The 13,214-nt window shown below is 40.5% G+C and overlaps 1 protein-coding gene across 5 annotated transcripts in view; it reads left to right on the forward strand.

Moving 5' to 3' along the window:
* Positions 1-12,265, forward strand: part of epha8 (eph receptor A8) — a 151,354-nt gene extending 139,089 nt beyond the window's left edge. For 2 of the 5 annotated variants that reach the window (XM_034236548.1, XM_034236550.1), the window contains exons 16-20: positions 451-678; positions 5,218-5,367; positions 6,019-6,209; positions 7,046-7,204; positions 10,696-12,265. In XM_034236548.1, coding sequence (XP_034092439.1) covers positions 451-678; positions 5,218-5,367; positions 6,019-6,209; positions 7,046-7,204; positions 10,696-10,810 — 843 coding nt within the window. In that variant the 3' untranslated portion in view covers positions 10,811-12,265. The remainder of the gene's footprint in view (positions 1-450; positions 679-5,217; positions 5,368-6,018; positions 6,210-7,045; positions 7,205-10,695) is intronic. The other 3 variants (XM_034236549.1, XM_034236551.1, XM_034236552.1) reach the window with 2 other exon arrangements.
* The last annotated feature ends 949 nt before the right edge of the window (positions 12,266-13,214 follow it).

The raw sequence follows: 13,214 nt of genomic DNA on the forward strand, positions 1-13,214 counted from the left end.
ATTTGGGTTCAAAATGTGAGAAGTAGAAAGTACAGGTATTTGAGTTCAACATGTAAGAAGTAGAAAGTACAGGTATTTATTTGTGTTCAACATGTAAGAAGTAGAAAGTACAGGTATTTGTGTTCAACATGTAAGAAGTAGAAAGTACAGGTATTTGAGTTCAACATGTAAGAAGTAGAAAGTACAGGTATTTGAGTTCAAAATGTAAGAAGTAGAAAGTACAGGTATTTGAGTTCAAAATGTAAGAAGTCAAAGTAAAAAGTTGTCAGAAAAACAAGAAGTGGAGTAAAGTACTGATACCAGAACAATGTACTTAAGTACAGTAACAAAGTATTTGTACTCCACTACTTCCCACCTCTGATTTTATATGTTGCATTGTTGGAGGAGCTCAGATTTTGTGCATGTGACAATAAAACCGTTGAATCTTTTGACTCTTGAATCTTCCTGTAGAGACACGACGGGCAGTTCACCATCATCCAGCTGGTGGGGTTGCTGCGTGGCATCGCGGCCGGTATGACCTACCTGTCTGACCTGGGCTACATCCACAGAGACCTGGCTGCACGCAACATCCTGGTCAACAGCAACCTGGTGTGTAAGGTGTCTGACTTCGGCCTGTCCAGAGTGCTGGAGGACGACCCCGACGCTGCATACACCACCAGTGTGAGTTTTCACATTGAGGCAAGCAACGAATCAGCACACATTAACACACACACACACACACACCTGCCACACACACACACAAATTACCTTTTAAAATAAATGTTAAGGGAGCAGTAATGTCATGAAATTGATCAAATGATTTAAAATGGCACAAATGACTGTACTTTGTTTGTAAACCTTATATTTCAAAGGTATAACATCAACCAATTGAACACAAAGGATGCACCAATCTGACCTTTTAGCTTTTTCTGAAAAACGTCCTCTCTTTCTGGCATTTTATGGAATACCAATGATTTTTTTTTTTCATTTTATGTAATGTCGGTCCTCATATTTCTTAACCACAAGGATACTTCTTTTATTTCAGTTTCAGCTTCCTTATACAGACATAAAGTATTTCCACCTTCGTCAACTGCTCTCCATTCCCATTTAGCTGTATCTAATTGTCCATTCAAGGGAATACATTATGAAAGAAGATTACCAATGGGAATACATTAAAAACATGTATTAAATACAAAGAAAGAGAAGGTGGAGGGGGTGACGCACTGAGCTTTTTACATTTAAATGTAATTAAAAAATCTATCTGTTGACAAAAAGTTTATAAACTGCACTTATGGAAAGATATTAACCTGACCTCAGAAATTATTTAGATAAACACTATATATATATATATATATATATATATACAAAAAGCCGTGCTTAAAGACAACATGGCTTTTCTCTGGACTTGTGTTTTTATAGCCATTTCATTTATCAAATATTTCTTCATATTTTGCAGTGACTGACACGTTTTCATTTTCAGTCTTTATTTTCATTTTCAGTCTTTATTTCGAACAGATTAAAAAATAACAAATAAAAAATAACAAATGTGAAAAACAGAATACCGTATTGTTATAATACAATTTATCCACATTCATGGTAATATTTGTATATTCAACAAAAAAAGTCTTCATATTAATAATAATAATAAATCATATGTGTCCGAAAGGGAGCAGGAGGAAGCAAATGCTTATTAATTCCCACCCCTTACTTGATCAATGATTGTCCTTTAAATCCTTATGCAAGTTATTCCTACATACATTTACATTTATACATATACAATCATTTCTCATCTTCAATCACCTTTCTTAATTCTCATAGTTTTCCAAAAAAGTGTTTCCTTTTAAACTGAATTATGCTTGTGCTTTGTTTGAACTCCTGCTCCAAACCATTCCATAAAGTCACCCCACAGATAGTTAAACTCATACTTCTCAGAGTTGTTCTGACCTTGAGTTTAAAATGTAGATTTCCTCTCAAATGATACCCACCCTCTCTGTCTACGAACAATGTTTTTATTTTCCTAGGAAGTAGATTATGTCTGGCTCTGTACATGATTTGTGCCGTTTTAAATTTAACCAGATCAATGAACTTCAATATGTGTGACTTCAAAAATAATACATTAGTGTGTTCAAGATATCCAATATTTTTAATGTAATTCCAAAGTTTTAATTTCTTATTTAGCGTTGTTATATAACCTTTATCTAAGAGGGCAGTTCCACAGGAAATCTGGACAAGAATGTAACATCACAATAATCATAAGTCCCACAAAGTGAGTACAAAGTCAAGTCATCTTTGTTAGAGAGCAGTCCAAGATCACCCTGTAGCCTGGTGAGCACAAATGTATGAAGTCTTTACTAAAAAAAAAGTAAATCTCCTTCTAGAGCCTGATGATATCAGCTCATAAAACAAGATGAAATCAGCATTTGTTACATGTGTCTGTTGCAGTCTGTCAAAGCAAAGCAATCAGATTACAGAAAGCAAGGCGATTAAATTCCCTATCGGACACTCTGAAGGGGAAAAGGATGTTGATGAGGATATTACAGACACTCTGGCATCTCAAATTAATGGTTGATTATGGCTTAAGATTAATACAGTTCACATAAATGCCTGGAAATATGAATAAATCTGCTTATTCTATGGAATCTGGCAGCAAAGTCACCTTTAAGTATAGAGATAATAAGATAGTGTTAGAGAATTCCAGTCAGGTTTTTAAACACTTAGCAAAAAATCAAGGGACCGTAATGGGCTGCGTTTTGAGAGTAACCTTCAAAATGTTTCAAATGAGCCACAGGGAGCGCTTTGTTTGTTTAAGAAGTGATGTATCCATCTGTCAGCCTAATTAAGTGCCAGTTTTATATAAAGATTAGTGTAAGTAGTTCACATATCTGCCAACATTTGCAAGTCTATTCCTGTGTTGGCCTGTAATAAATGCACTCACCAGCTCTTTTAGTCATTTAACAAGTGTGTTTGTCTTTAGTAGAATCCCCATTAGGCGCGTTCACACCGGAGTACTTTTACCCGTACTTTTCCCTTTTAGTTCCGTTAGTGCCTGGAATTTTGCATTCACACCAAAAAGAGAACTTAGTTCAGAGAACTTTTAACCCCGTGTTGAGTGCCTGCTAGAGAAGTGGGGGAGAAAAAATACCAATTTCGATTGGCTGGGCGAATTACAAACCACGCCCCGTAAAACTCTGAAAAGTTTTGTGAAGCCGCCATTGTATTTGCTGGCATTAGCATTATTAGCATTAGCCCAGCGCACCAACGGAGAGAGAATAACTTATGGCAACACAAAATAAAACATGGGAGCGGTGGAGATGAGGAGGTGTCAGCGTTCTGGCGATTTACTCGGAAGGCTTCAGTAGAAGCTGCTGGGAGTCCCAGCAGCTTCTACTGAAGCCAGTCCCCAACTCCGGGGACTTCCGGCCGGGGACTTCGGGCGGCAGTATACGCCGTGAAGTTGTTTGCGGCCTGCCAGTAAACCCAAAGCTGAAGAAGAAGAAGTGACGTCAGCGGCTTCATTTGACTAATCCTCCCCCAGGGACTTATTCCGGTGTGAACGCGATCTGCTCTTTAGTTCCATGGGGGAACTAAGTGCTGGGAACTAAGTACGGCAAAGTACTTGGTGTGAAAGCGGCTATTGGCACTAGCATGAGCGATGGCTATTTATTATATATTCTTTCACTTTATACCTCCATGATGAAAAGTACTGTACATTTGAAAGTGCTCTTGTGAGCATCCCAGCAATAAGGTGGTGCAGTGATGACGTTTTTTTTGACGCCCAACCCGGAAGTTAGCATCGCAAGGGCTCCCTAAACAAAGAGACAATGGGATTTTGCATTTGATTTCGGGATATTGCAGAATATAAGCGCTGTGGCAAACACAGGTTTATGATAATCTCCACATATTACCCCCACTTTGTAATTTTGTAGTGTACATGCAATCGGCAGTATTAAAAAGCTAACATTAGGCTATAAATAATAATAATACTTAATGCTTGAATTTATATAGCGCCTTTCATCAACCCAAGGTCGCTTAACAAAGAACATACAAGGACAAGACATAAAACAGGTGGCAGAAATGGAAGTGTTACATTGCAGGGGGGGAAGAGTGAGTTAATGTTGGAAGGCTTTGTTGAACAGATGAGTTTTCAGGGTTGATTTGAAGATGACGTCAGAGAAGGGGCGTTACGGATTTCAGCAAACTACATCACGGTCACATGGCTGCGTAAGGAAAGAACATGTCACAAAAGTTTAGCTCATGTACGTGTTTTAATTGTTTTCGGACAATAATGGAGCTCTACCTCACAGTTATCCGACTTTGGATACAAACACTACCTTTTAGTAGGGTAAGGCAAGGCAAGGCGAGGCGAGGCGAGGCGAGGCAAGGCAAGGCAAGGCAAGGCAAGTTTATTTATATAGCACCTTTCAACACAAGGCAATTCAAAGTGCTTACATACTCAATATCTGTTGCATGTTAATTGTTCGAAAGCACAACGTTGTAAATTAAGGGTAGGCAAAATGGTTAGGACTAAGGGTTGGATGACATATGTGTATTGGTTTGGTTGGATTAAAATGGAAGGCAAGAGTAAAGTCAGATTTGTTGATTTTGGTCATTGGGATTATCGACAATTAAGCGATTTGCTCTTTGCTCACTGCGAGGTTTGGCACACCGCAAGACGTTTTTTTCAATGGTTAGCTAGCTTGAGGCACTACATTCAACTGTCATCTGATTGGCTGCTGGTCGAAATGACAGCACTAATCGAGGAAAAAGTTGAAATTATTTGACAGTGACACTTTCAAGTGTTGCGCTTCAGCATAGTTGGGCAGCAACGCTCTCTCCATAGAAACACAACCTTCCTTTCCTTTCGCCTCCATCTACTTGTCTTTCATCCTTTCTTTATAACTAATGCTGTTGATGTGTTGTGATTTTAAAAAGGTGTCCATTATCATCTGGAACAGCTGGAAATGTGCAATGTTGGCTAGAGCTGCCCCATTTACTGTTTTTTGTGACAGTTGAATAATGGGGACTGTCCACAACACTTTAAACAAATAAACGAAACCAAACAACGTAGAAACACAAAGGCGACGTCAGCACATAGCTGGTTTAATGATAGTCACAGAAAGATAAAGAACATAGTCAGAACCCTTTAAACTGTGAACACACATTTATTTGTATTACCTCGAGATGTATGAATTTTCCTCAGAAAGTCACCCCGGTCAAATTTCTTCATGCTCCTAACAGGGCGGGAAAATCCCGATCCGCTGGACGGCGCCGGAGGCCATCGCCTTCAGGAAGTTCTCCTCCTCCAGCGACGTGTGGAGCTATGGCGTGGTGATGTGGGAGGTGATGTCCTACGGAGAGCGACCGTACTGGAACCTCACCAACAGAGACGTGAGTCCCAACCTGCTGTTGTTCAATGTGTTTGTATTGCAGACTGTGGGTTCATGGTCAGGCTTGAGAAGTAACAGATTACATGTAATGGGATTACGTAATTAGAATACAAATGAAAGTAACAGTATTTCCTGATTACTGTTAAAATGCATTCAAATTACTGGCAGGATAACAATGTTCCTAACAAAGTACAAATATCAGATAGTGTTTGTTGTAAAGGATCAGCTGTTATCTCTTCTCTGTGAGCTGTTCTGTTCTGTAGGATAATACTTGAAGTGTGAATACTTCTACTGCCTGAATCTGCTCTATGGTTTCTTTGCTTCATTTGCTCTGTGTTTCATTCAGCAGGTGAACCTATATGTTCATAAAATAGTGTGTGTGAGCTTAACTGTGTGTGTTGAACTAAAACGGAGCATTTTCTGTCAGCTCAGATTTTATTTATGCTTTTTTAAACTAGTATGCTCATGTGTTTCAGTGTTAGTGTATCGACTGCTGCCTGAATATGCTTGAATATAAATACAATCTCTGAGCATAGGACACATTTCTTATACTAAATATCTTGGTTTCTTATTTTCTAAAGTCACTGTCTTAGCTATTACCTATACGGTACAAAACATCTTACACATACCCTGTTCATATCGTTGTGTACAGGTGATCAAATCTGTGGAGGAGGGCTACAGGCTGCCCGCTCCGATGGGCTGCCCGGGTCCTATGCACACGCTCATGCTGGACTGCTGGCAGAAGGAACGTAGCGAGAGGCCGCGTTTCTGCCAGATAGTCACCGTTCTCGACAAGCTAATCCGAAACCCAGAGAACCTGAAGACTATGGACACGCTCTGCAGGTGAGAAGGCCTCTGAACAGATACATGTTTGCAGTGAAGCAACACTGCCAGTAGTCTTTTGATTTAATTTGGCCAGACAGCTCGCCCCAACATTGAAATCAAATATTGGTTCGTGTGATTATCGAATTAAGCTGCAAATCAAAGCAAGACACCATCTGCAAGGGGCTAAGAAGATGATCTCCCGGACAATATGCGGTGACAGACTGTTAGGCTACTAAGTAAGTGTCCTGGTGCGGGAGGCAGAGGAAATCCAATCTCATCCCACTGATATGAAACATGAGCGCGGTGGGATAAAGTTGCAGCCTGAAGTTTCCCTTCGAAGTTCTCCGGGAAATGAAGCGAGCGGTCGTGTTCGTTTTCCAATAAGCTCATTTCTGATGGACGCGCTGTGCGTTAAGTAAAAGCCTGGCTGTGATATTGTCATTGATCCGCTGTGAGTCTCGCTGCACGTTTGAGAGGACACCCGGGCCAAAGCTGGACCTGTGTAAATTGCTCAGTTCAGATCCCGGGTCCTACGGAGTCAGTGGTGCGTGGCTTTGAGCCTCTGTGGGTGCGTGTTGAGAGAAGTGTTAGGTAGAGGATAGGTGTTGAGGATTTCTCCCTGTATTAATCTACCCAAAGCAGCCGCCTCTTCTCTATCATTTTACTGTTATTGATTTTCTGCCTCAGTTACCAGCGCATTTCAAAGCCCCTCTTTCCCCTGGTCGCTCTGCCTCTTGCTCACCTTTTGCCTTTTTTCTCATTTTCAAACTCCCTCCAACTAATCTTGTTATCCTCCCATTCATCTCCCTCCTTCTCTGTCTATCTGTGGCTATCTGTCTCTTCCTCGGACGCAGGTTAAGCAGTCCTACGCTGATGGAGAGAGCCATCCCAGACTTCAGTAGCTGTAACTCAGTGAACGAGTGGCTGGACACCATAAAGATGAGCCGCTACAAGGACCACTTTGCAGCAGGGGGGTACCAAACTCTGGGACACGTCATAAGCATTAACCAAGGGTAGGTACTGACCATGATGGAGAGTAGGGTTGCCAACTTCCAGAAATGGAGAAACGGGACACATGCATGTGTCCCCCGCGCGCGCGCGAAGATTTTCGGGTTTCTGGCGGATTTAGTTTTTTTTTTTGTTACTTTATTTCGGTTTTAGGGTTAGGGTCAGGTTAGGGTTATATTATTTAATTCTTTTGGGGGAGCCAGCCCCCTAGGGTTCGAGGGGTCAAACCCCCCAAAACCCTCAATAGGCATAGAAAACGATGCATACCTATAACACAATACAAACACAATGATCTTACACCTGCATTAGGCTACTACATCTCATTGTACATCAGCATGTTCAAATCGGATAGGTGGGCACTAGGGACATCTGGGCACCTCGATGTACAATTGGCTATTTTGTCCAAAATGTTAAAAAATAAATATTTGAAAAATGGTATTAAGTAATGCAAAGTATACATGATGTGAACATGCACGGTACATCATTATTAGACTTAATGTTATCCTTCAACCAACCATTTTCCCATCAATCAGCTGACTGACTGACTCACACACACATACACACACACACACACACACACACACACACACACACACACACACACACACACACACACACACACACACACACACAGAAGACCCGAGACAGATCTCCACTCACAGGCTTTACCCAACTGTGTTTTTCTTCCACTGTTTGTTGTAAGACACAAGTCTTTTCTTTTTAGAAGGGCCCAGAACCACATCCTCTCTCTCTTCTCCTCTTTCATCATCACCTCCTCCACCGGCAGCGCTCATTTTCCCACACGACTGAACAGGCTGACATGCCACACAAACAATGATGCTGCGCCCGCGGCCCACCGGAGAAAATCTCACACACACACGTGCAAGCATTGTGCCTGCCCTGTCAACTGAGCGGTCCTAGTGCCCTTCCCATACAGAACACAAACACACAGGCACGCAGCCAGACAGACTGCATTGCGCTCAAACAGAAACATATTTTTTATTTTTCCCTTTACACGGGAGTCCGGGACAAACAAAGTCCCGTATGGGACACGCCCCTTTTGGCTCAAATACGGGACGGTTGGCAACCCTAATGGAGAGTGATGACGCTGAGCTCTACTAGTGTATGAAGCCCCTTTAACACTTGCCCTGCGACTCTTAACGGATCTGCTGTTCAAGTTTCAAGTTACAAGGCTTTTATTGTGATGTGCATATTAGCTACAGTGTAGATATGGCAAAGCAAAACTTAAGTCACAGGTTCTTCCAACAGTACAACAAATAAAACAGACAACATAAACAGTGTATGCTAACAATAACTGGATAATAAAGGACTTTACACTGAGAGCTTCCTAGTAGAAAGTCTGTGCCGTGTTTGTGTAGAAGAAGTGTCTGTCGGGATGGAGTGAAACCAGAAAACACCAACATGGGTCGAAAACAAGAAGAGGCCGACAAGGGACGAGATGCATGAGCTGTTAGGCTGACGACAGATGGTCAGACAAATGTATGAAACATAAATAGACTAGATGATGGAGGATACAATTACAAACTGGCTATGTGGTGGAGGTTTAATGTGTCGTGTAAGCCTGTCACAATAACTAACTTTATGGAATCTATATTGTCCAAGAAATAGTTGTGATAGACCATGTTATTGTCATTTGTTGACAATTTGTTGCTAATGAAAAGCATAGTGATGCAAGTATAACATTTTTCAACAGCAATACACTTTAATTAAGAATAAGTAGATCATTTAAAATCGGTTGAAATCATGTCCATATAACGTACAATACATTGAGGTAATTTCCATATAGCGTATCGTATAGTATCGTAGTTCCCAGCGCTTATATTCCCATATATCTCGGGCCACTTGGGGGCAGCAGAAACAAGTTGTGAACTAAACATTCACATATTATTACCTCTAGGGTGATACCACACACTTCTTAGCAGAGAGTTATTTACACACCTAGCTGTTACGGGGCAACGTTATTATTATTATTATTAAACATCATGTGAATAAAGAACTTGTTTGTATCAGCCTAAAGCATGGGAAGCCAACACGGTGCCCGCGGGCACTTAGTCGCCCGCAGGGGCAACATGAGTCGCCCGCGGGGCATGTTCTAAAAATAGCTCGCCAAGCAAATCCAAAATGTATAAAATACACAAAACAAAAAAGGAAATGTAATTAAAAGAATCTACGCTATGCATAAACGAAACCTAAATCATAGCGAACTCTATCTACTTACTACAACTCTATATCTATCTAACACCCCTCCTCCCCCCACCATGAATATCGACCAATCACGTTCTTGCTTGATTTGCGGGACCAGCGTTGCAGTCGGGAAGAAAATCAATGTGGCAACACATCAGCCCTGTGGAACAGCCTATCGTGCCAGCCTATACAACACATGAGGGGCAGAGCTTTACTCTGTGTGTTGCAACTTGCTTATATATGTATTGCACTTGACGCACACACGTCGCATGGCGTAATTTCCACCTGGGACAGGGGGGACATGTCCCTCGCTCTTTTTGAAATCCTGTTTGTGTCCCCCCACTTTACAAATATGTTTATTTTTCTTTTTTTAACGCAAGGCGTCATCGCCACAGAGGAGCACACAGCCTCTGTGAGCGAGCGAGACAGAGGGAGAGAGAGAGAGCAAGCGATAGAGGTAGGGAGGGAGGGAGGGAGGGAGAGAGAGAGAGCAAGCGATAGAGGTATGGGAGGGAGGGAGAGAGACAGAGAGCAAGCGATAGAGGTAGGGAGGGAGGGAGAGAGCCATGGAGAGAGAGAGAGAGCTAGGGAGAGAGGTAGGTAGCGAGCGAGCGAGACAGAGAGCGAGAGAGCTAGGGAGAGCACACCTTTATCTATTTAATATAGATAAAGTAAGAAATCATTCCAATGTGTATAGGACAGTAAAAAAAACAAAAAACTGTTTAAAAGGGAAGTGACTAATAAAATATGCATAGATAGAAAGAAAGAATGCTATAGGTAACATAAGTTTAAATGATTTGTTATTGGTTGTGATCATATTCTAAAGATGTTTGGATTATTGAAAAGTATACAGCTCCCTTTCATCTGAGTGTTGAGAGCTGTATCCATCAATTCATGTTGTGCTCAAAGTGCACCAGATTGATGCATTTCACATAAAACATCTTCCCTGGGGAGCATGCCCCCGGACCCCCCTAGAGGAGGTGAGGTCCACCCCCAAAATAATTAAATTGCATATATGTTCTTTTAGTAAACACTGAAAACGGGTCCCACAGACCCAAACAGCACACAAAGGTTAAAGGTCAGCATATAATAATGTTAAAATGTGCTAAATATATATACTGCAAAAAACAAAAAGTAGCCCCCGACTTGTTTTATTTTTTGAAAGTAGTCCTCACCCTAAAAAAGGTTGGTGACCCCTGGCCTAAAGACTTTAGGGGTCTTCAATTACGAGGCCATTATAGATCGCAAAATCCGGATTTCATGTGTTTTTCTTTGTGTGTTTACGTTGCAGGGACATCCAGAGGCTCGGGGTGACGCTGATGGGTCACCAGAAGAAGATCATGACAAGCGTGCAGGTGATGAGGGCACAGGTCCTCAACAAGAGCGTGCCATCTGTGCACGTATAACTCCAACACTGAGGTTTCTCTGCTGAAATCTAGAAACCCAGACTCCTACAAGGACTAGAGGGACTCCGTGGAATTTTCAGATGAGCTGTTAATGAGAGAAGAGGATACGTGGGAACTTTACAAGACTTTTTCCTTGAGGGGTTGAAGAGCGAAAACATTTAAACTATGGAGCAAGTAAACATGACTTATTTGGGACAAGTCCGACTTCATTTTCTTTTTCCTGTCCAGATTGCATTTTCTGATTTTAAAATGTCTTGTTTATAAATGGAAAGACTGCCTTAATAACCACACATTATTTTAATGTTATTGTCAACAAAGAGAAGATAATTTATCAATCATGAATTTTATTAGAGAGATATGATTTACTGAACCGGGCAACAGCAAAAGTACATGGAGTAATGTCGTAGAGGTGGAGATGGCGGGTGTTTTCTGACTCGCTGATCACCTGCAGTCTTGAGTCAGTAAAAGTGGAGAAAGTGAGATTGTGCTCACCCGAGTTGTCGATCTGCTTCACAGCGGAGAAGACCTATTTCACCCCAGGCTATTAATACCAACAACAGGCACATTTCTCCACCGTCTAACCTTGATGAATGACCCCAGGAGAGCTCTCCACCCAGGGTGAAGCTGCGTGGCGCACAATTACTGTACTTGGAAGATGTGTATTATTCAGTTTCAGTGCACTTTATTCTACAATGTCTCTGTGTTGAAGAGCCTTCGCAGTTGTGTCAAAAAATCTCAGCCACAACTGCAGCAATGATGTCGGTCTGTAGAAGAAATAGCAGTTTGAAAATATTACATAAATTATGATTAACTACAAAGTATGAAAACAGAGAGGAAATATAGATATTTAACATTTATTAGGGTAGTAAGTAGATCGCTCATGAGATTTATTTCCAAACTTTTGTCACTGTGACAGTTGTCGGAAGAGAACATTTATTTAATTTACATACAAAATACTATTGCCAATTTCAAATACTATGATAAATACTGCATCTGACGCATTTTCAATATATTGGAGATAAATATTTTATTTAAAATGTAATCCAAATAGAGAGGTGTATTGATGACGTTTTAGGACAACCCCAAAGTTAGCATCACAAGTGTTCTCTCAACAAGAAGCAATGAGATTTTCCTAATGGATTTCGGTGTGTTGCGGCTAATCATGCTAAACTAAAGACAGATATGTGTACCTTGGTAGTTTGATAAATTAATCTCAACTAAAGATTCACTTACTTAGAGTAAACTGTAGGACTTCTTTCCATAATGTTACCAAAGATCTATGAAAACGAAGTTTGTTTGTAAAAAATAGGAGAAAATCCCAAACAAGTGAACCTTCAGTTTAGATTATTTGGTCAAACTATTTTAGTCAGTCTTGGTGAAATGCATCTGAAACGGAGAACAAGAAATTACTTTCAAATATAGTATAACATATATTAAAATGTTTACTTCTCAAGACATGTCAGGCTATTTGAGCTTCCTTGATTCCTATCACACACAGAAACACATTTTTAAGAATTTTAACGGCATTTTTTAAATGCTTTCGGAGAATTCCATAAACTGAAAATGTATTAAATTGATCATGATGATAGACCAATTAATAAGAATAACATGTTGCCTAGCTTGTAAGCCAAGAAGCTCAAATCAAGCTGGTGTTAATGCTAAGCTAACGGTTTTTACTAACGGATAAAGAGATACCATTTTATGCGGTTGAACTTCGTTTTTTAAATGGATTTGGAGCATCCCACATATTGAAAATGTTTTCCAATGATGACGATGGTCCAGTTAGATAAATGTACTAGCTAGCCAAGAAGCTAACAGCAAGCTGGTATTAATGCTAACTATTTTACTATTAGATACGAAAATACATTTTTACGCGGTTTAAGAAAGAAATGTAAGTGCATCCAATATATTGAAAATGTTTTAAAATGATGACGATGGCCCAATTAACAACATTAACTTTTTGCCTTGCTAGTTGGCCAAGATGCTAACAGCAAGCTGGTGGTAATGCTAACGAACAACAATATGCTAACAGCAAGCTGGTCGTAATGCTAACGAACAACAATATGCTAACAGCAAGCTGGTCGTAATGCTAACGAACAACAATATGCTAACAGCAAGCTGGTGGTAATGCTAACGAACAACAATATGCTAACAGCAAGCTGGTCGTAATGCTAACGAACAACAATATGCTAACAGAAAGCTGGTCGTAATGCTAACGAACAACAATATGCTAACAGCAAGCTGGTCGTAATGCTAACGAACAACAATATGCTAACAGCAAGCTGGTCGTAATGCTAACGAACAACAAGTTGCTAACTCTAGGTTTGTATTATGTTGTGTGTAAGAAGGAGTGTGCTAATTAGCAAAGCACAATATATTATTTGCAAAATATAACACAAAGCAC

This window comes from Gymnodraco acuticeps, unplaced genomic scaffold, assembly GCF_902827175.1.
Source record: "Gymnodraco acuticeps unplaced genomic scaffold, fGymAcu1.1, whole genome shotgun sequence".
Taxonomy (NCBI): Eukaryota; Metazoa; Chordata; class Actinopteri; order Perciformes; family Bathydraconidae; genus Gymnodraco; species Gymnodraco acuticeps.